Here is a 23,602-nt window from a genome sequence, read left to right as displayed (position 1 = left end):
AACTAAGCAGCATGCAGCCACTCGCTCACTCCCCCCCCCGGTGGGATGGGGGAAGAGAATCGAAAGGGTAAAAGTGAGAAAACTCATGGGTTGAGGTAAAAATTGTTTAATAATTGAAATAATAACTGAAATAATAATGATAATGATAGTGAAAATAAATAAAATTGTAATGAAAAGGAAGATAACAAAGAGAGAGAAATAAAACCCAAGACAGACAAGTGATAGAAGTGAAAACAGTTGCTTACCACCAACTGACTGATGCCCAGCTAGTCTCTGACCAGCGGCCCCCTGCCAACCTTCCCCCCAGCTTTATATGCTGAGCGTGACATCATACGGTCTGGAACATCCCTCTGGTCAGTTGGGTTCGGCTGTCCCGGCTGTGTCCCCTCCCAAATCCTTGTGCCCCCCCAGCCTGCTCGCTGGTGGGGTGGGGTGAGGAGCAGAAAAGCCCTTGGCTCTGCGTGAGCACTGCTCAGCAGTAACTGAAACACCTCTGTGTTATCAACACTGCTTCCAGCACAAATCCAAAGCATAGCCCCATACCAGCTACTATGAAGAAAATTATCTAACCCAGCCAAAACCAGCACAGAAAATAACAGAAAAGCATAAGAGTTTGATTTTGTTGCAGAAATCAGCAGATTTATTCTGAACAGGTCTGAAGAGCATTATGGCTAAGAGAAAGGTTATGGTTTTTCATCAAGAACTGCACTGCAAGAAGCAAAGGAAGGCATATTCTAATGTCATCTTTTGGCACATATATAACAACAAAACAAGATCAAGCTATTGAACACATTTGAATATGGGGTGTTTGCTTTATGTAGAATATCAAGTTGATCCATTAGCACTAATAGCCCCATGCTTCATTATAGTGCATTGTCGTGAGCATATACGCTGTCCTGGTTATAATTGTAGTAATATTTCTATAGCGAGTGAAGTTTCCAGCTGTGACAAGGACACATGTAGTTGGGGACTTACATGTAAGAAATTTGTTAGCTGTTACAGAGGGTGTGTTTTTGGCACTCACTATTTAAGAGACCAGAAAGGATAAACCTATTTATTACAGTTGGTTCTACGTACTGCCCAAGTGATATTGCAGATATCATATAGGTGTTGGTTCGAGGTGAGGAATAAAATTGTATAATAGAATTTAAAAGTAATAATTTTTGGTTTTTTAAAGTTCACTTGATGTATTAGTTACCTTATGTTTCTAAGGTTAAGTTAGGACTAGGTTCTGTGATTATTTTTTTTTAATTATTTTTTATCCCTCCTCTTAATTTGTCTCCCATTCTCCCAGAAAATAGGCTCAGCTTTGTAACTCTGAAGTTGTTGACTGGAGAGCAGAAGTGATGTTGTGCCTCAAAATGTGGACACCATTCACTCTGAGAATTTCACTCGGGTGGAATCATCTTTGTGCATTACAGCTACATCAGGCTGTGTGACAGTAGTGTCCAGCCTGCATGTATTCATTACTGAAGTAGTGTTTATAATATCAAAGATATGTATATAGAGCATGCAGTGTAGTTGAATTTGTAGCCATATTGGGTGTTATCAGTTTCCTTAGTTGTGTATATACACAGTTAAGGTTTTGTACTTTGATAAGTTGATAAATTTAAGAGAACTTTTGTCCCTGAGTAGTAGGTGGTACAATTACTAATGCACCCACGGTAGTGATCAAGTATTGATCTAAGAAGGTACCTCTGCATTTTAGAGTCTTTGTGCTCTCAGTAACTCTTCATTTAATTATAATACTGCTACCATAAAAACTGTAAGTACCTTTTCAGTGATTCTTTTTCACTTACTACATACTTCAGTCTCATGTTTTGTGCTGTACATTTCAAATGTATAAACTGTCTGTGCTGAGCTCTGAACTTGTAGCTCTCTAGCATCACTGTCAGTAGCTGAGCTATTCTCATGTTTCTTAACTTACCGGTGTCTACTCATTATGTACAGAACAGAAGTTGTGATGGTTCCAAAACCTGAATTGCTCTTAACAAGAGGTTGCTCCACACTTACTGAAAATACAGGCTTAGAGGAAAACACTTTCTGGCTTGTTAGCCAGGTCTTCTTTAGGAAACACTTGTGATAGTGGCTGAAATAACCATTAAAATGTCCTGCGAAAGCAGTATTTTAAAGGATAAATGTAACTGGGTGTTTTGTTGTGAAGGAGAGTATATTATTTAAGTTGCAAACATTGGTCTAAAAAAATTACGAAATAATAAAAAGGAATAATGGAGCAGGATGGAGGAAGAAAGGGTAGAAGCGAATAGCATCATGGAAAGATAAAGGTGTAACAAGCACTGTGATGGTGAGCACATTCTGGAACAGACACTAGAAAGTTTGAAGTTGCTTACTGCCTACAAAGTTTGGCTATTTTATTCTTTTTCTTCTGAATCTCCAACTTCCTATAATCAGATTTCTGTTTTTGTAGGTGCAGAAGTATGCTCCAGCTAGTGAGGAGCATCTGTCTCCAGAGCTGCAGGAATGGGCACCATATTCACCAAAACGGTCTGCTAGGCACAGCGATGGCTTTGTGCCTGCTGCCTTATATGCTGGCGGCATGTCAGCAGGTGAGTGACAGAACTTGTAGTTACTTTCTAGGAATGCCCCAAGGAATTCGTCCATATTGGACAATATTGGGGATTAGTCATGATAAGTGCAGAACAAACATGACTCATAAAACATATTTCCATGGCTTGTTGTAATCTAAGCATGGATCTGCTCAGCTTTCAGACTGTAAAGAAGTGAAACCTGCTTAAGAACCATTTAGGAAACTGAGCAACTCCTGGTTGAAGGATTTGTTTCATCAGTTTCTGTGCAGCAGAGTTTTGAATACACTAGTGGCGAACAAGGTGTGGCCTGTGCGTTAGGAAGACATGTAAGATTTCCAACGTTTTTGAAAGCGAACAGTAAGTGGAGGCATCCCAAGCTTTAGCTGCTTAACTTCTGAAATACTTCTAAGGAAAAAGATCTGATGTTCAGAAGGTGCAACATACTAAGTTCTGCCTTTTGGAAGTCAAATGCTTGGAATATCTCAAGTTGAATGCCCAAACTGGTTGTGATCTTAATCTAAATTAAAGATTAAATGCCAACGTGTTTGAGATACTAAGCTGCTGAAAACTGGACTCAGAAGCAGCTCACACAGAAATCAATATAATCGGGTAGAATAGAAAACAGTTAGCATGTTGTCTCAGTTGATCAAACAGTTGTTGGTATTGAAGTTCATGTTAGCAGGTTTTAAATTGGCACTGACTAAATGGAGTGCTTCAGCAGCTAATTAGAGTATCGTATGCTAGGTGCTTTGAACTGGTCGAGAAGCATTTGGCAGATGGATTGTTCACTCTTTAGTGTAGCTACCTTCAGCAGTTGCATATGAAACTTGATTTTCAAATCAAGACAATATTGATTTTTATGAGTTTGCCCTCGATTCTTTGAAAAGCCCCAAACTCCTGCATGTTCTAGATATTATGGAAGACGTTCTTTTTACTGGAAACCATGAGGAAGGTAATGACGTCTTGTCCTGGTTTTGGCTGGGATAGAGTTAATTTTCTTTCTAGTAGCCGGTATAGTGTTATGTTCTGGGTTCAGTATGAGAAGAATGTTGATAACACACTGGTGTTTTCAGTTGTTGCTAAGTAGTGTTTAGACTAAATCAAGGATTTTTCAGCTTCTGATGCCCAGCCAGCAAGAAGTCTGGAGGGGCACAAGAAGTTGGGAGGGGACACAGCCAGGGTAGCTGACCCAAACTGGCCAAAGGGATATTCCATACCATGTGACGTCATGCCTAGTATATAAACTGGGGGGAGTTGGTCAGGGGAGTGGGAGCAGATCGCTGCTTGGGAGCTAACTGGGCATTGGTGAGCAATTGCATTGTGCATCACTTGTTTTGTATATTCCAATTTTTTTTTATTATTATTGTCATTTTATTACTATTATTATTCTTATTATCGTTATTTTCTTCTTTTCTCTTCTATTAAATTGTCTTTATCTCAAGCCACGAGTTTTACTTTTTTTTTCCCGGATTCTTTCCCCTATCCCAGTGGGTGGGGGAAGTGAGTGAGCAGCTGCATGGTGCTTAGTTGCTGGCTGGGGTTAAACCACGACACCTGTGTATCTGGAGCAAAGGACAGCTTCAAACCCTGTTGTCCCAATAAATTTTCAGAATGTAAAGACATGCTCGAGAGTAGCTCAGATCAAAGAAGCTTTTGCTCTTCTTTCTTTTACTCTTTCCTCTCTTTTTCTCTCTCTTTTGATGATGATATAGAAAAAGTATTAAAAGGTATTATTTCCAACTAAAAGCTTTATCTTGTCATGATACCTTTGCTTAATAACCCAATCAAGTCAAACCTACACTAGACAATACGATTGTATGTCTTGAAATGTGAACAAGTTTTCGATACTGTATTCTATGCTACCAACTCATTTAAGAGGAAATTGATAAGATAGACTTTGGTTGAGTACTGAAGGATGAGTGTACTTAAAAGAACAGCTTGAGTAATAAGTTTCATAAATAAATATTGAAATAGTATAATTTAAAGTCACAGGACACACTAGAAGGGGGAGGCTTTGAGGCAACAGAAGAGGAACAAGAATCATTTCAGCTGCAGTCAGTTCAAGTACCAAATAAAAATTTGTGTTCCTGTCAGATGACTCTTCAGAGAGAAATGCAGAATTTTTGTTGCTGTATAAAAAAGTTTGGTACTTAAAAACATAAAATCTTTCAGTTACCAGTGCATATTAAAATTATATACTGTGAATGACTTCATTTTTGGTAATACAATCCACTTTATTACTGACTCATTACAAAATTATCAACTAGATTTTAAATATGTATGTACTGCTTAAAAGGTGTCACATGGTGCTTAAAAATTATTAGCAAATGCATTATTATTTATAGATACATGTTCATACGTGCAAATGTTGTAATACATAATTATATAAATATTTAAATGTATTTAAAATTTGTAGCTTATATGCTAATAATGTTGGTAAGAACATGATTTTTATCATCTTAAGCAGGTACAGTACCAAGAAGCTTAGCACCCTGCCCTGCAGTAACTGCTGTCATGAGAAATCCAGTCTATACTGCCTGGAGCCATAGAGTTCACACCAGCAATTGCCCATCAGTCGCCAGCCAAATATGTCATCAGCATCTGCATCCAAGGTGGTTTGAAATTTATAGCTCTTTAAATTTTTGTTTTCATTAGGATGAAATTGCTTCTGGTAGTTGTTTTATACAGTGCAGAGTGAAACACGCTGCTGTCATGTATTATTTTGACCCAGAGTTCTCAAAACCATTATTGCGTAGAAGTGATGTGCCAGTTGTTTTCATGTCTTTCAGTAACTGATGGATTAGGTTTCCCTCTGCTCCACTGTCTGATATTGACAAAGACGTTTATTTTTTTAATGAACTAATTTCTAATGTTCTAATGCCAAAACAAATAAAGCTTTCCCCCCTTTTTTATAGCCCTTTAGGCTATTTTTCCTCTGACTTCTCTTTGTTCATAAAATGATGGGAAATTGGGAAGTGGGAGGGAGAGGAGCATTCATTTTATTCAGTAACTCAGGGATAACCAAAATTTTTTGTAGGCCAGTTTGCTATTTGCTGAGGTGCTTTGCCCAGTTCTAACTGTTGCCCTATTCTCCTTTTCTTTTGATGTAGTTCCCAGCATCAAGGTCGCCTGAGTTTGGACCTAAGTCATAAACACTCCAATGACTATTCTGAAAATTCACGTACAAGAGCATCTCATGGCTCAAATTCATTACCATCCAGTGCAAGACTTGGTAACAAGCTTTTCTGATTTATTTCCTGTGGGATTCCTACATATTGCAGACAAGGAATAAATGGAAAATTCCTTAAGTACATGTGTTAAGGGATTGTCACAGCTAGCAAAGCCTAAAGGCTTCCTGTGTTTCTTTGCCTCATTTTTTGTGGTTTTATGACTAAAGATGTTCCCTGGAAGTAGCTGTGTTTTAATTCATTCTTTACAGTCTCTTTAAAATGCTCTGTGTGTGTGTGTGTGTGTGTGAGTGATTCTCATTTCTGTGCCTGCTACTGTTTGCAAGTACTCTTATAAAGATGGGAGGCCCCGCCAAACAATTTTTGAGGTTCAGTGAGGTGGAGAGAAGAAGAGAAAAGGAGAGAGTCGCTAGAACAAAAAATCAAGGATGACTAATGGTGTAATGTGAATTGTATTCTTGGAAGATAAGTTACACTTATGTTTACTTGATTGACATGTAAGATTGTTTATGCCTATCCTAGTAATACCAAAGTAAACGCATGCTTTGTAGCAATGACATTTTAACATTTTAGAATTTTTCAAATTTTAAATTACGTAATAACTTTTTTGTGCCTGTTTGTGTTCCTGTGTTCCATCAATGATTGGCAGTTGTATCTGAATAGAGCATGGCAGCTTTGTAACCACAGCAAAAAACGGCATAACGGTTTGCAACCAGTGTCAAAAAATTAAGTATTCTTCCAAGCAGAATGTAACCAGAAAATTTTAAATGCCTTTTGGAAAGTTCCATGGGTTCTTAGTAAACAGAGATGTTAGATTCTCACTCAGACTTCAAGTTAAGCTTCATTTGATTGAAAAATATTTTGAATGTTTTTCATACAAAAATGAACAGTTCTTGTATACTGTATAGCTGCATTGTGCTCTGTTTATACTGGCTGTGTAATCAAGACAATTTACTAGAAATATGATACACACAATATATATGAAGGTAATCATCAAGGCTTCTGCATAGATTCAAAGGCGATTTTAATGCTCATTGAAGAAGTAGAATCTAAATAAACCTTTTTGTTCAATGTAGTTGCTTTTACTTTTGTCATTGTAATGTTTTCTTCTTGTAAAAATAGGTTCTTCTAGTAACTTGCAATACAGAACAGAACGAATTAAGATCCCTTTAACACCAAGATATCCAAGGTCCATGATGGGCTCTGACAGAGGTGAATTATTTCATAAGTAATTTTAGTCGTGCTATTTTCAGTATTACCAATCCAAAGCCTTTGCACTTGTTAAATCAGGTTGCGCCAAAATCTAAATATGACAGTTCTATTAAGGCTACAAAATTTGCATTTTGCCACAGAAAGGTAAAAAAAGGAAACTTTCTAATGAAAGTTGATTTTTCTGTTAGTTGACTCTAGCACATGGCACACTAAGAAAAAGTGCACAAAAAAAGTGAGAATAAGCATTGCTGTATGTTTTACAGTTGTAGTTTTCTTCTAGAATGATGTCTTAAAACAGTGAGATGACCCACATTGTTTTTTTGATTCTTTAAGTATATTATTTTGCATATTATTGTATTACTGATTGTAAATCGTATTTTGAAATGCAGTGAAAATATTTTAGTACTTCATTCAGAATTACTTGGTGGAGAATATTTAAAGACCTGATAAAAATACCAGTTGGAGTGCTGGAGAGCTGTAGAATTCAGTCTGATGACAGTAAATGGCAACTCTTCGCTGCCATCATTGTTCAAATGTTCTGTAGCCTTAATGGATTGTATGCAGTGGTTTTCCTAACTGGGCAAATACAATTCTTACAAACGGCTTTCATTTGTGATTAGTAATTTGAGATTTATTTTCTGTAGCTTTTTCAGAGGAAGCAAACTGAATCTTTCTGTCAGGGCGCTTGTTCAGTAATTACTCAGGGAGGGCACAATTAGGGAAGAGATGCAAGGAAAGTCATGTCAAGGTTGTTTGAAATTGCAGAGCTTTCTTGTCTCTGTGTGTGATTCATGTTGGGGTTTTGTTGGTGTTTTCAGGTGTTTCATAATGTATCTGGTACCCAAAGGAAAGGGCAGTACATAAATATTTTATGTGGAAATAAACCTACATATTAAATTTTTCTTTTACTTCTCCTCTCCTGTTTTTTATTATTTTTCATTAACTTTGCATTGCTAAGTGTTTTCAGACATGCATATAGTGTAGCTTGTCTGTAACATTCTCTCCTTCTTGAGAATGGCAGTAGTTGTAGGCACACTTACGAAGGACAGATTTGACATATAGTCATTAAGGACAGTAAGTTTGCACTGTCTGAAATTAGTTACCTGGTCTCCCTAAGCTCCTTACATGGTTGATAGAGTGCTAGTGAACAGGCGGTCCTCTTTCTTGTCTCAGATGTGTATGGTGTCTTTCACTGTGTCTGTGTAGATCTCCAAACTATGACCGATACAGGATACTAAAACTCAACTATTGATTTTTCCATAGGCTCCTTGTCACACTCTGAATGTAGCAGTCCCAGCTTGATAACTCCTCCACAGTCACCTCTTAACCTGGAAACGTCTTCCTTCGCCAGCAGCCAGTCTCAGAACTCCCTTTCTACATTACCTAGGATTTCCATTAGCCCAGTATCTATTGGAGAACGTAGAAAAGATAGGTAAGGTCTCCATGTTATTTGTTTTTAATACAAATATGTCTGAGGAAATTTTGTACATTTGTTTATTGGGCTGAAGGAATGTGAACATTTAATTTAAATGACAAAGATGTAGACGCAGAGGTGCATCTCGGGTCCTGTTACTCGATGTTTTTATTTTCTTTACAAAGTACGTAAGAGATCTTTGTGTGGATTTTTCCTGCAAAACTGAAGAGTAGGTTCTTGAGTTTAGGAAATTAAGGAATTTCGTAAGTGTTTTATTTCTTCCATGTTAGATTAATGGCCACACCAAATAAGAGCGGTCTAAATTGGAATACACCCTTTCAGCTGAACTGCCTCAGATGCTTGTTTGCGATAGGCTTGTTCTGTACTCTGGAAAACTAAATAAAATGAAGACCTAGTAACATCTGATAGCTAAATATCAGGTGCCTTAGCGTTATAGAATATGTGTTCTAACCACTGTGCCTTGATTCAGTTTAGCCAGATAACATGAAAAATTGGGGGCATAACTGTGCAAGAATGTATCCATATGTACAGATGCAATTTTACTACTGTGACTGATCCCTTTGGCTGTACCTGGACAGCTGCTAGCAATAACATTAAGTATATGTGTAGCTACTTGCAGAATTTGAACCTGATATGATAGCTTTCTTAAAAACATGAGCTTTTTGTTCTAACAGCTTTCTATATCTCATGATGAATATTTTCAAGATATGTTGCTTATGGTATCAGTCTTGGACATCTGATTTCATTTTATCATGATCTAGCTAGGCTGAATATATGAAAAAGTTTGCATGAATTCAAAGCATTGAATAGTTAGACACAAATCTGAATCAGGCTTTTATTTACAGTAGGGCAGCCAAATGCCGTTCTGGCAGTGTAAAGGAGCTGTGATGTGTTGGAATAGATTACATTTATGTGGACTTCAAGACCCCTTTGTATTGCTTGATTTTTGTAAAAGGATTGACCATAAAAAATGTGAATGATAAAGTAACAAGGATATTCTGTATTCTGAGTTTTCTGGTAGTAATAAAAAGTTATTCATAAAATGTTGTATGAAACTTTTGTCTTGTTTAAAGAATCGGTAACTAAGTTATTGTAGCAAATCTAGAATGTATATTGTGTACAAAGGACAGTGTTACTTTGAAAGAGAATCTAAAGAGGTTTTTGTGAATTTTCATTCTTCCTTACTTCAGTGTGACTTTTGTACTATGTGTACTCAATTTGTGTTCTCATATAAATGTTCCTCTTAATTGTCACTTGCAAATTCAAAGTCAGAATTTCTTTTCTCTTTCACATGACTAATGATGTATAATGTTCAGCTGAAAAAGCTAGGTTTTCGATACCCCTTTAACTTTGTATCTCTGAGCACAAGATAAACGTTCTGATCTTAGGGAAATAAGAATTTCTGTTAATGTTGTTCAGATGATTGAAGTACAGTCAGGTTCCATCCCCTTTGCTCTTGCTGTGCATATATATAAATTGTAGTCTAAATTGACTTTCTAAAAAGAATGTAATGCTAAGTTTTGTTTTTATTTTTTTAAAAGCAAAACAAAAAACTAACACACACAAACAGTTCTTAATTTAGGAAAGTAGCTAAGTTAAGTATATCCCAAGAAAATGTTTTAAGATGCCTAGATAGCATTTTAAATGGTTATTTGGACTTATAATTCTTTCTGTTCCCCACAAAATACAAGTAAGTCGCTTGGCCTTTCCGCAGATAAAAAAAATAATAATACAGATGAAAACAAAAATCAGTGTTTCTGTTTGTTGTTGATTTTAATTTAAATGAAAATTAAAAGATCTTATCAATTAAGACTTTTTTCTAATCAGTCTTTAGTGGCAGGCAGTCTGAATGTTATAGAAGAGTGCGCTTCACTTGATTTTAATAACACTGCTTACCAAGTAAGACACCTTTTAATGTTATCATTCTGTTTCACTTTATTATTGATTCTCTACTACATGCATTAATAGTTATCTTTCATTTTGTATTTACTAGAATTCTAAGATATGATCCTGTGCAATTTTGTATGGGTTTGATTCTTTCTTATTCCAATCCAAAACAAAGAAACAAAACAAATTTAAAAATGCATGTGGTAGATGGAAAAACAGAAAGGTACAATAAATAAAGTTCAGAAAGATGTCATTTAGTTTTTAATGACATAGTATGTCTTCATAAATCCTGTGGTACTGAGAAGCTTCATATAACAACATGGTTTACATGCTCATAATGAGTTAAAAAAAAGTTCATGAATTGCAGTTTCCTGGGAGTTAGCACAGTTCAGTTAAGATATGCTACATACAAAAAATGTGGGCTTCAGTTTAAGTTTGCTGGTAGTAAACCTACCTTATCTTCATTACATTGATAGACAAGCTCTGAGTGATGTTGATGTTATAAGATTACTGGGTTCTGGAGTTGCATTCATATCAGCAGCCAGTTTTTATCTTTTATGCATTAATAAGCTGGCAAGCTATTATGCCCCTGCTGCAGAAGGCTACCGAATAGTTACCTTCCAAGGCTGTGGCAATAAACATAACTTATGATGTCCTCTTCCCTCTGCCCCCAACCCCAAGTCCTAGTCTTTCCAAAAATACCTTTTCTAAGCCTGACTCACATTAGTAGCAGTGAGTGAGGTCCAGTTAACTCATCTTGTCTCTGAACAGCACAATTAAAATCGTTTAAGCAGTTGGCACAATTTAGAGAATGCCTATATGATAAAATGAAGTGTTAGGAAAGAAAACACTCTAATGCAGTCAAATATAGTATAAAGCTATTAAAATAAAAAATACACCAGACCTGGTACCCAAGCTGTTTCATTCAGAACAAGCTCAGCTGTTAATATCTGGTGATGCCTTTTGCTGTGTTAGATACTAATAAGTTCATAGTAATATAAACCAGCACTTTTTAGGAGGCTACTGTTTGTTTATCCACACCATGAAGGGACCAGCCCTGTTTGTACAGCTGGATACATCCTAACTGTGGGGGGAGGAAAGGGGAATGTATCCGGGTTTTCTTTTGTATAAGCCGTTCTCTTGTTATACTACTTAGTACTACTGTGTGTCTTTTTCTAAGTGTTCTTTTCTTCTCAAATCTTCTACGTCTTTCAGATATCTGTTCCGTAATAGGTCTTTTCTGAGAATCCCTGTGGCTCCTAGGCCTAGGTTCTCATCACTAAGGAGTTTGAGGTTGGCCTGATATAAGGTTGTCCTTCTCGAGCAGTATTGTGCACTTTGTGCTATTTTACATGTTTGGATAATTGCTCTGAGGAGAATTTGCATGGTAATTGTAATGCTACCATGCAAACTGCTGTCCTAATGGCTTGAGTTTGCAACTGCTTAATTTTCATTGCTAATTTATGTTTCCCTGCATACAAATATGAAATCTGATATTTGTGCATTGTTGTCCTTTGGTTTACCACCTTATTATTTATGATGTTTATTTTCACTGGCAATAAAGACTCCCAGCATTTATATTTGTAACATACCTTTCTGGAATATGTTTTGTAAATTACATGTTATATACAGTGGTTCAATTACTTTTATATAATATGCATCTGGAAGCTTCTTTCCTTCCAACTTCACCACCATCCTATTTATAATTCATATTTACCATAATGTTTTAGAGCAGTCATGTAACTGGTATACATTTACTTCTGCCACTGTATGTTGCATGGTGTTAAAGGAATGCATTTATGACAGTTGACAGTAAATTTTTTTAAAGTAACTGTTTAAACCTATTTTATTATTACAGTTCAGACAGACATAAAGTATTGCATGTAACTGACATTGTGATGGTTCAAGTGCAATTTTGTCCAAATCAGTTTTAACTATCTCCTCTAAAAGGCCCTACATGGAAGAGCCACGTCATGTTAAAGTGCAGAAGGGTTCTGAGCCACTAGGGATTTCCATTGTGAGCGGAGAAAATGGTGGAATATTTGTCTCTAAAGTAACAGGTGGGAGCATTGCCCATCAAGCTGGCCTTGAGTATGGTGATCAGTTATTAGAGGTAATTGTTTACTTATTATTCCTATGGCTTAATGAATCAGTTCAAATGACTCCAGCCATAACTGCCTTCCCCAAAAGAGTATCTTGTGAAAGCTTGTTTGCTGTGAAAGGTAGCAAAGGGTACTCTGTATTGTACTATTCTGGTAATTATGATTGTTGTGACTTTTTGTCAGGCTTTATCATAAAATAATGTCTTTTGATGGTAGATCTGCATTGTATCTTATATAGATATAATTACATTTTGAGCTAGGTAGTTTCAGTACTTAAAACAATATAGTCCCAACACCATACTCTGCCTGACAAGGTGAGTAAATACTCAAGCAGCTGGCTTATACTGAGTTTCATGCTGCTGTTGCTGTGCCATATCCTTGCCTGAGATACCTGGTTTTAAAAATACTCAGGTAGGCTTTAGATTAGCTACAGTCATGTTTTTGCCTACACTATTAGACAAACATGTGGAGGAGCATTTTGTAAAGTACAGAGCTGCTTTGTAAATGTTAGATCTGTTCATGCTTGTGTATGTTAAAGCATCTTCTGTTGCACAATGTATGGATGACACTACAATGGACCTGAATGGATCATGGATCTGAATTTATCTTTAAATCCTGAATTTATTCAGATTGGTGATCTGAACCAACTTGTATTTAATCAGAGATATCAAATCATAACACAGCGCAGAATACGTATGTTTTTCAATAGTAAAAAAATTTTTGAACTAGTGGTCATGTTACCAAATGTTTTAAAATTACAGTGATTCTTTCCAAGGAGTAAACCCTAGGAATCATTATATAGCAGCATTTCCATCCACTTACTTACCCCAGTGGAAATAAGTTAGCATGTAGACATTAAACTAATTAGGAGACTGAAAGAATGATTTTGCTAGTTTCCATCTGAAAACTTGACATCCTCGTTTGTGCATCTTTCCCATAGTTTAATGGAATAAATTTGAGAAATGCTACAGAGCAACAGGCTCGACTAATCATTGGACAACAGTGTGACACCATTACTATTCTGGCTCAGTATAACCCACATATGTATCAGCTTGGCAATCATTCACGATCAAGGTAAGGCTGGCTAGACTTTGAAAAAACTACTCTCTGGTCCATGCAGTTATTTAGCTAATAGATAACTTCTCTACAGGTAATGTGTTTGCAAACATCAGCACATTTGTGCTGGGAAGAAGTGTGATTGCTTAGAAAAGTAATGTGTGAATACATGCTTGTCAAAAAGAAGAAAAATGCTTCATGCATCTACTATATTTTCTTTCTTATTTGGGCATAAATCCTTAGATACATTAAACTAAAACCAAACATGGCTTCTTCCTAGGATTATGAGATTCTAGTACTTCAAATCAACTTTAATTTTTTTTTTTACAGTTGGAGTTTCCAAAAACTAATTAGAGAAGTGAAATTATTAGTGAAATTATCCATCCCATTTTGATGCACGATCACACTTCAAAAGTGGGCTTTATCTTTCTTTCAGACTTATGGTGAACATATGTTATTTGGCATGCTGTTTTGGGGTTTTTTCCTTACTTTATCCTTGATTTATGGCCAAATTAAAAACTTTGTCTTAGTGCGAAATATTTGGCATTGGTGAAACACTAATCCCCCGTCTTTGTTCTTTTTTTTTTTTTTTTTTTTTTTTCCTCTCAGTTCTCGCCTAGAACCTGTGAGTAATCATTCCACCCCTCAAGGCAGTGGAGCTGCAACGCCTGACAATCATTCCGTAATTGATACTGTGAGTGAACAGGATGAAGGAACAATGACACCCCCATCCAAACAAACCACGCCAACTACAAGTCCCCGGAATTCCTTGAGGTAGAGAGTAAAATTTTTGCCTTAAGGAAAAAAAAAATGGTCAGGGTGGTTGTGAAGGGTATTAAAAAACAAAGTGTACTTCTGTGAATGCTGTGTCTGGTTGAAATAAGTCAGCAGACAAGTTAAGTGGATCCCAGGATAAAGGTACATGTTTTCAGACTGGTTTTGAAAGACAGGGTCTGCAAGGAGTGAAGAAAATTTACTACAAGATTGGTTTAGTTAAGAAGGTCTGCAAGGAACGTGATGTTTGTCTTACAAGACTGTATCTGTAGGTGACCTATTTTGAATAATAATTATGTAAATATATATTCTTCACATGGCTAGTTGATTGTATGTAATGCAGGTTTTTAAATTTAAATACGTATGTTTTTTCTCCCTGTCAAAAGAGGCCCTGTGGACACAAACAAAAGGACCCCTGAACCTAGAACTGTTGTTGTTAAAAAATCCCAAGTGGATCTTGGGATCCAGATATGTGGTGGAAACCTGTATGGAATATTTGTCTCAGATGTAGATGATGATAGCCCAGCAAAAGGATCTGATGGACTAGTCTTGGGTGACATGATACTTGAGGTAAGCTATTAAGAAAAGTGTGCAGCATACTGACAAAATGTCTAGGACGGTATAAAGAGGGAGTTGTACAAAGAATTGTGCTGTCTCGCAATGGGAGATGCTCTGTGAACCTTGAGTTCCTGCCACAAAACCTGGATAACAATGGTGAGAACACGTAACCTTCATTCTGGCTGCAACACATGAAGAGCCAGATGATGTGGACCTGGAGAACAACCACTGTTGAGAACACAAGTTGCCTACAGGTTTGAAGGACTACTCTATGTCCACTTGGACTTATGAACACCTGCTCTCTTCATGTAAATAGGAAGCCTTGAATCCAATTGCTGTACGTAGGAGAAAGGCAAGGATATGAAAGATACTGCAAAACAGAGAAAAATATTGATCTTATCACTATGAAATTCTAATGAGAGTTTAGAGAGGGCTGTGCCATATGTCTTTGACTCTGCTTTCTATACCTGAAACAAGAATATTTATCTACTTGGCAGGACTGTTAAGATGATAAACACGTGTGTTTATGAGCTTTTCAGGTACAACTGAGTGTTGATACTGTCTGAGCACTGAGACTCTCCCATTGTGCCTCTAGTATCCAGATGGAGATTTTGCTTTCTAACTGTGTTTCTGACTTCCCTCAGACCACTTGCTTTCCCTAAAAATATTAAATTCTTTCCAGTGTGAATTTTATGATTCTCAGCTTACTCTTTGAAAACTATTTAAAGAAGTGCAGACTCTCTCTCACAGTGCATGTCTGCTCAGATCACTTGGGTATTTTGTTTTCCATCCCCATGACTCAATCTCCTGCTAGACATCTTAAGGTGCAAAGTGTACTAGGGTCAAGTGGCAAGATTTACTTGTGTATAGAGCCTGCTAGCGGGAAAAACAAACTCATTTTGCATGTTTTTCAAGCTCACCTAATTCTGTTACCTGTTAAGATACAATTTCACACCAAAGAGTTTCTGTGTTTTGTGTTTTGCAGTACGGTTCCATTGATATGCGAAATAAAACAGCTGAGGAGGCTTATCTTGAAATGTTGAAGCCTGGAGAAAACATCAAAATAAAGACCCAGTACAGAATAGAAGAGTTTAATAAGATAAAAGAACTTCCTGGAGATGGATTCTACATCAGGTATTTGAGCGCGACTGGTGATGACGGCATGACTGTTAGGATAATGCGCTGACCATCATGAGAGAGATAGTATCAGCTTTGCCACGTTTTTTAAACTCAAAGTTTACTAATTTATCCCAGCTAGTCTCTGACAGTGAGTACGCAATCTGTAGCATAGTAAGTCTGCATGTTTTGCTCTAAACTTGTGTGCTCTTGAAATGTAGAGTGTGCCGCGAATCTGTTAACTTTTTTCAAAATAAGTATGCGTGTTCTTCCCTTGAGTTGGTGGAGATCAGTTGCAGAGCCTGTTTATGTCTTCCTTTTCAGAGCACTTTATGACCGTCTGGCAGAGGTAGAACAGGATTTAAGCTTTAAGAAGGATGACATTTTGTATGTTGATGACACTCTACCACAGGGAAACTTTGGTTGCTGGATGGCTTGGCAGCTAGACGAGAATGCTCAGAAGCTGGAAAGAGGACAGATTCCAAGTAAATATATGTAAGTGACCTCAGTTACAGTATTTTATCTTATAGTCTTTAAAAGTCTGATGAGTGAGATGTGGTATAAAAGACTTGTTTGCTTCTGTTTTTTCTGGGATATACTAATTCTTAGATATGCCATTTTAGGGATGGCATATTTTAATAATATTGAATTAAATATATTGGTCTATCAAGTTGTTTTTAATGCTACAAAATAGTAAACTAGAAATGGAAATGATACATAGACCAGTGTTGTAATAGATAATACAATAACAAAAGTGAGAGTATCCACAGCAAAAATATCCTTGAATCCAAGGTTATCACAGTCATTCTTGGGAAGCATCAGTGGTTTTAGCGATCTGTGGACAGCAACGTTATTGTAAGACGGTGTATCCACCGCAGTCTCGTAATGTCGGTAGTTAAGAAGAGTATGCAGAAACTAAATTTTTACATTGTTACTGAAATCACATAACTTATCACTCGATGATTAAAATTTTTTTTTTTTCATTTTAAGATTACTGGTTTTCTGGTTTCCTTTTCTTCTAATAGTCTTCTCTCCATGTCATGACTCAAAATTCATCCTGACAGTGGGACAATGGTACTATGTGGAATGTGTGGAAGTACAATATATACATGCAGACCCATACACATCATTGCTAGGCTTGTTACTGGAAGATGAATAGTAAAACCAACTACATTTTACATGTATTATGTGGCCAAAATATTTGTGCTCATATAAAATAAAACTGCATAAAATAAAACTGTTATTTTGGATTGCTAGTAAGTTATTTGTAAGGATGAATATAACATGCAGCTTCATAGAAAGAATGGGATCTTCATTTCTGTGCAAGGCTGACTTTACTGGCAAGTAGGTGCATACTGCTGCTTCTGCCTTGGAGAATTTTGCCCTGCCTGTCAGAGTGGTCACCCTCCGTGCCATGCTGCTGTTTACATTACAAGAATCCTGAGGAAATTATGGTAGTGTGTGAGGTTTTCAGACGCTTACTATTTGATTTATGTTAGCGTTTGTTTCTGATTAATTTTCTGTGATGAAGATACTTGGCCTAAGGCTTGAGATTAGCATTTCCAGTGTGTTCCAGAAGCAGCGGTGATACTGTTTGTAGAAAAAATTTAGAAAGATAAGTTTAAATACCAACTATTTAGTCTGTTTCATTATAGGATGGATCAAGAATTCTACAGGAGACACAGCATGTCTGAGGCTAAAGATGAAAACAGCTCATCTAAGACATTGTCAGCAGCAGCACGGAGGTCATTCTTCAGAAGAAAGCATAAACACAAGCGAAGTGGTTCCAAAGATGGAAAGGATTTACTGGCTCTTGATACAATCAGTACAGACTCAATTCCTTTCTTGGATGGCAAGTACCTTTGTTAGTTACACTTGGGAGGGGGTTGTCTTTCCTTCTCTTTCATTTTCATACAGCTGCAGCATGATAGAAAGAATAATGTTGCTTTCTGGTTGGTCTGAATACAAATGGTGATCATATGTCCCATCATGTACATTACTTTTAATAACAAATTTTTTTTGTATTAAATAACAAGCCAGCGTGTTTCAAACTAATTTTTTTTTTTTGGTAGTTTATTACTAGATCTATTAGCTTTAATTTTCATTTGCAGAGGGAGATTGCTTTTTGTTGCATGGTTTTGATCTTCCTTTCAGCTATTTAATTTCTGTCCAAGTTGGTTAGTCTAGACAGAAATCCTGGGCACCACTCAAAACTCTTCACTGCTATTTTTTCACTCCTCTACAAAAATCATGTTGGTTACAATGCTTGCTTCCGTGGAAGAGCACAACAAACCAAACCAGAGAGGATAAAATAGGAATGATTGGTTTTAAAGTTTGGTGGAGCTAGGAGGAAGAATCACCAGGTTGAATTAAAAAAACGTCTGTTTTAAGCTGTAAAGTGGAGAAAATCATAATAATGGCTAGTGAGTATTTGTTGTATTTCTCAAGGCCCTTATCCCATGCAAGGGAGTTGTTTTCATAATTACTGTTAGGGTGCTTCTGCTTATCTGAAGAAAGCTAGGAAAATAATTTATATTTTTATAAGTAAATCTTATCTGTGTGTAGATTCTGCAAGTCTGGCATACCAGCGTGTACAGAAAGTGGACTGTACCTCTCCTAGGCCTGTCCTTATTCTAGGACCTTTACTTGATGCTGTGAAAGACATGTTAGTCAAAGAATCCCCTGGAAAATTTTGCAGATGTCCTCTTGGTAAGTATGCAAATATAACCAATTTATCCTTGCTTAGAATACATGATAGTAACATTTATATAAGTGAATTAAATGGTAGCACAAACATGGGAAAAAACCCCAAGTATCTGAATTTGCAAACATTGTTTCATTAGCCTTGTTCTGTGCCTAAGGAATGGTAATGAAAGTGGATCTCTTCTGGTTCTATGAAACAGAGGTTATGAAAGCTTCCCAACAAGCCATTGAGCGGGGTGTGAAGGATTGTTTGTTTATTGATTATAAACGGAGGAGTGGACATTTTGATGTGACAACTGTAGCTTCAATAAAAGAGATAACAGAAAAGGTGAGTCACTTTTAATGCTGTAGTTCTTTGTACAATTTGCAATGTATGGTCATACTATGTTGGGGGGATGCAAATTATGTTAGTGTTGTTCTCCTTTAAGGTATTCAGAGAATTGTTCCCCAGGCCGCTGAGTAAAATAAAAGTTACCTTGCTTTGGCATGTAACTGTTTAAAGGTTATTTCATGCAAGCTCACCTTTGTAGAAACTAGGAATGTCCATATTCTTTTACAGTATTATTAAAGTTAGAAATTATTTTCTTAGATTCCATAGATTCTAGCCCCTACCCCTTCAAACGAGGATTTAGGTTTTTTTAACTATTCCATTTAATGCAGTCATATAGAACATAAATATCATAGTAGTCCTGGAGACAGATGTTAATTAAAATCTGTACATGCTTATAGTTTTCTGTCAAACAATGCAGAAAGTCTTACTACTTTAATGCTTGTATTTGCTTATGACTTCTGAAAGAGAAAATGAATATTTAAATTTGATAAAAATGTATTCTATATATTTCAATCTGAGTTTTCATTTCATTAGTTCTTCAAGTATTTTTATTTCTATCAATGCATGTTTTTGGTACTATGAATGGAATTTCTTGCAGTTTTTCATCTTCTGTCTTTTGTTATAAATCCTTTGGGTACAAATTGCTCAGTAGCCCCAAAATGCTAAATGTGTAGCGAAATTCTGTTGGGTTGCTATGATTTAAATAGGGGAAAAAATGGGGGATTTGCATGTGTGCTTGTGCTCTTTAACTGAATGAGTGTTTTGCATTTACATTTGATCTTAGGATTGTCATTGTCTGCTTGACATCGCTCCTCATGCCATCGAACGGCTCCACAGTGTTCATATCTACCCTATTGTAATTTTTATTCGCTACAAAAATGCTAAACAAATCAAGTAAGTCTGTGAGGGGTATAGTTCAGGGATGTTTATTTTAGCTTAAAATAAGCTTGTTACCTTTATTCTTTCTTTCATCTTAGTCATCTTAAATCTCTTTAAAATGTGGAAATTAAACCGCTGTGAGGTAAATGGTCTTAACTTCATTTTGTTGCATGGCAATTAAGTGAATCTTTCAAAGAAATCAAACAATGTCAACTAAACTGTATGTACTCCAGGAGGCACTCGGATCTTTCCTGCTCACTTTTGTATTAAACCATAAGACAGATATGGGTGAGACCCATTGAGAATTAAGTGGTGACTGTGATAAACAGCTATTCTTCATCATCTTGTCTGGGCCAAGTGTGTGGATACAGGGCCAACTGATTTGTAACCTCAACTTTCCCACCTTCATTCACCAGTGAAAACAGCAAGGGAAGTCCCCTTTTGCCACAGAGTGTATATACTGTGGTCTTCTCAGGCTGTGCTATTTCAGCAGTTGGGAATTTCCTGCTCAAATATAGCCAGGAACAGAACACAGGAGTTACAAAGCCCAGTCCCTCCCCTTATGTTTGAGTAAGCCTTCGCACGTTTTAATAGGTTGATTTGACAAGAAGTGACATAATCTTCTAACATAAGTATTAAGAAACAGTTTTGTTGAGAGATCTTATACTTGTGCTATCTTCATTTTGAAAGTCGAGGGCTTCTTATGTTCTTGATCTGTAGGTAGATGTGCTGACTAGCTATTTAATAAAGAAGATAAGTATCGCCACTTTCAAGTAGAAGGAAGACATAAAGCAATGTGGTGTATTTCATTACCACTGTAGGATCATGCACTTGAATGAAAATGGAACTGTCATGTCTTGAGCCCCTTTGGAAATGGAATGGTGACCGTTACAGCTATTTCCTTTTTTTGGAAAGTGACAGAGAGCAATTGAAGTTAGACAAGCAAGGATTTCTAGCAGTCATCAAAATAAGATGCAGTGGCACATTGTCTCTGCCTGTTATGAGCACCAAAGGTTTTTCAAAACAGCCTTTGTGATATAGCACAGGTTCTATTGGCATTCTCTGAAATGCTACATAGCAGTGATAGGTTAGTTTAGGAGTGATTTTTTTTTTATTTATAAAATAAAATTGTGGTTCTTTTCTCATTGCTATAAGAAGCTATGCTTATATTGTTTCAGTACCTATCTATATAACCTTACTAGCTGATTATAAATTCTGCTTTCTTTTCAACAGAATCCCCTACTGGGGACCCCAAGTTGGATAGGGAGGAGAGTGTTACAAGCCTTGATTGGAATTAAAATATATTTTTCTTACCATTTGTATTTCTCTATATGTTTTTCTTATTTTATTTCCAACAGCTTGTATAACAGAAAAAGTAATCTCAAAAATGTGTCATATATAAGATGACATAGAAACATAAAATATTTTATTTGTTCAATGCTTGATACTTCAAGCCCTTAAAAGAGTGGTACTTGAGCCCAGCTTTGTGTAGGGAGTACTGGAGTGTATGAGATGATGGTCCGATTCACATGAACTGGAAAAAATTATATTCTTCCTCTTTCAGCCCCCTCCCAATCTCTGAGACTTTAAAGGAATACTGTCTTGGTCTGATAGCAAACAAATTTGTTCACTGAAATGATCCTGATGACTATGCTGATACTGCTGAAACACAGTAGATGGCAGTCTATGCACAGGATTATGCTTGCAAATTAATTAGCCTTTCACATTCACCCAACTGGAGGTAATCATTTCAAGTCCCTTAAAAAAAAAATAAAAATTACTCTTATACAAGGTTTTTCTTTTTTTCTTTCTTTTTTTGCAGAGAGCAAAAAGACCCAATCTTCCTGAGGGACAAAGTTACACAAAAACATTCCAAAGAACAGTTTGAGACAGCTCAAAAAATAGAACAAGAATATAGCAAGTACTTTACAGGTTAGTATTTAATCAACATTTCACTAGGAACACAGTAGCAATTTAATCCATTTACACTGTAATTCAAAAGATCCTATGTTCCTTCAAAGAGTTTTTTGGGGGGGGTTTGGGGGGTTTTGGTTTTTTGGTTTTTTTTCCATTCTGCCTTCCTTTTTGGCAAACTCATGCTGTGGTGTATTACCGGGAGAGGAAATCTCAAGATATAAGTACTATCCCTTGCTTTTGCATGTTTTTGGTTTAGTGTGTTATGAATCTTATGACCTAAAGAGATTCTGAAAATGTTTTATTGCAAGCCAGTAGTATTGGAAGTGTCGCCAAGATAACTGGACACAGTGTTGTCAGTTTTATACCATGTAAGGAATGTAAGTTGTTTTGTAATTGTAAAAATCAAACAAAACAACAACAACAAAAAAAACCTGTAGTGTAAATTAATGAATGATTTGTGAGACATACTTTAAATCTTTCAAGAAAGGAAAAAAATTGTCAAAGGTTTATTGAGCATACATTGTAATTTGGAATAATTCAATTCAACTTCAGAGGCCTTTTTAACATCATAAAGTATATTATATAAATCTTGGATTGTAGTTAATACTGTATTTTTACCAGAGAAAGAAAACTGTGTTTGAAGAGTGTCTCTGTTTTTTTCAGAGTATATTTCCATGTGGTTCTACATACATTTAAAAGAGTGGAGGTAAAATTCTAGCCATCTTGATGTGAATGGCAACAAAACTTGAAAAAAACAAACCAAAACCAAACCAACACTACTAAACCAGCCAAAACCCAACTTTTCGTCCCCCGAACAATGGGTTTCTTACAGAAGTATTTTGAGGCATACCTGCCAAGTGCAGGGGAGGGAAGGGGGATGTATTTAGTATAGAGCTATCTCAGTGCATCCTGAGAGAAGCTGCACATTCTCAAGTTCAGTTACTTGGTATGTAATAGCCATACAAATGTTCATTTAAATGGTGCATACTAAGCCTTCACAGAACTGGACATGTGCATGGCCAGATTGCATCACCACATGTTATCTTCTGCTCCTTGTTAAGTCATCTGTTGCATTTTAATTTCACCCTGATAGTGAAAGTAGTACTCAGTCCAAGAGAGTCCTATGTGTATCTTCTCACATGCCCTGTGGGAAGGGCCTCCCACTGTTAGTGCCAAGTAGAGCGGACTCCAGCTGTCATCAACATTTCCAGATGCTGGTAGTCAGAGAGGATTGGTGTTCAAACTGCATTGACGTTTAAGCTTGTTGAAATTATAATGTTGTGTATAAAATAAGGCTTTAGATAGGCATGTTGGACATGGTAGCTTCCTCATGAAGCTATATGACACACTCTCTCAGACCTGAACTCTGTGACTTCATGAAGTACGTTTTTTGAATAATGACTCTTTCAGGTTGGCTTTATTTCCTGTACCAAGTTGTGAGCACGGTGTATAATCTGAATCACTCCCTCACTGCCGTTTTTCACCTTCATAGACCTTGTTGGTTACTGTGTTCTGTATCCAAACTCACCTGACATCGTTAACTGTAGTATATACTGCAGAGTCAAGTAATACTTTACGTGAGATCAAATTCTCTCTTTTCAAAAATGGAAATTATACCTCAAGCCTTTTAAGACTTCCCCTATTTTTCCAGTGTTTACAGTAACTGAGGCCAGAGGCTTTGCTGACATATTTCTCAAGTCATGAAGTTCCTAACTTTTTCAGTCTTAAAGCTAGTACATTCTCCTCTCCTGTGTCAGTGTTGGCATTTTTTTTTTATGACTGTTATGTTTAGCAAGGGTAGAATGCAAGGTGTTCATTTATCTTTTGAATTGATTTTCAGGGAGTTGCTTGCTATTGGCCTTTTTATTCCTTGAATGTAGTTGACAATAAGAATT

The 23,602-nt window shown here is 36.5% G+C and overlaps 1 protein-coding gene across 5 annotated transcripts in view; it reads left to right on the top strand.

Annotated features, from left to right (window-relative positions):
• Nucleotides 1-23,602, top strand: part of DLG5 (discs large MAGUK scaffold protein 5) — a 114,219-nt gene that overhangs the window by 88,236 nt on the left and 2,381 nt on the right. The window contains exons 17-33 of one of the 5 annotated variants that reach the window (XM_030030408.2): nucleotides 2,429-2,567; nucleotides 5,017-5,161; nucleotides 5,660-5,781; nucleotides 6,860-6,949; nucleotides 8,213-8,381; nucleotides 11,487-11,564; nucleotides 12,222-12,384; nucleotides 13,314-13,447; nucleotides 14,039-14,203; nucleotides 14,590-14,773; nucleotides 15,747-15,895; nucleotides 16,202-16,372; nucleotides 17,533-17,729; nucleotides 18,443-18,586; nucleotides 18,781-18,908; nucleotides 19,696-19,805; nucleotides 21,613-21,722. In XM_030030408.2, the coding sequence (XP_029886268.1) occupies nucleotides 2,429-2,567; nucleotides 5,017-5,161; nucleotides 5,660-5,781; nucleotides 6,860-6,949; nucleotides 8,213-8,381; nucleotides 11,487-11,564; nucleotides 12,222-12,384; nucleotides 13,314-13,447; nucleotides 14,039-14,203; nucleotides 14,590-14,773; nucleotides 15,747-15,895; nucleotides 16,202-16,372; nucleotides 17,533-17,729; nucleotides 18,443-18,586; nucleotides 18,781-18,908; nucleotides 19,696-19,805; nucleotides 21,613-21,722 (2,398 nt within the window). Of the gene's footprint in view, nucleotides 1-2,428; nucleotides 2,568-5,013; nucleotides 5,162-5,659; nucleotides 5,782-6,859; nucleotides 6,950-8,212; nucleotides 8,382-11,486; nucleotides 11,565-12,221; nucleotides 12,385-13,313; nucleotides 13,448-14,038; nucleotides 14,204-14,589; nucleotides 14,774-15,746; nucleotides 15,896-16,201; nucleotides 16,373-17,532; nucleotides 17,730-18,442; nucleotides 18,587-18,780; nucleotides 18,909-19,695; nucleotides 19,810-21,612; nucleotides 21,724-23,602 lie in introns of those variants that run through there. The other 4 variants (XM_030030407.1, XM_030030411.2, XM_030030410.2 and 1 more) reach the window with 4 other exon arrangements.

This window comes from Aquila chrysaetos, chromosome 11 (assembly GCF_900496995.4).
Source record: "Aquila chrysaetos chrysaetos chromosome 11, bAquChr1.4, whole genome shotgun sequence".
In the NCBI taxonomy this organism is placed as follows: Eukaryota; Metazoa; Chordata; class Aves; order Accipitriformes; family Accipitridae; genus Aquila; species Aquila chrysaetos.
This window is presented reverse-complemented; position numbering and strand designations above follow the sequence as displayed.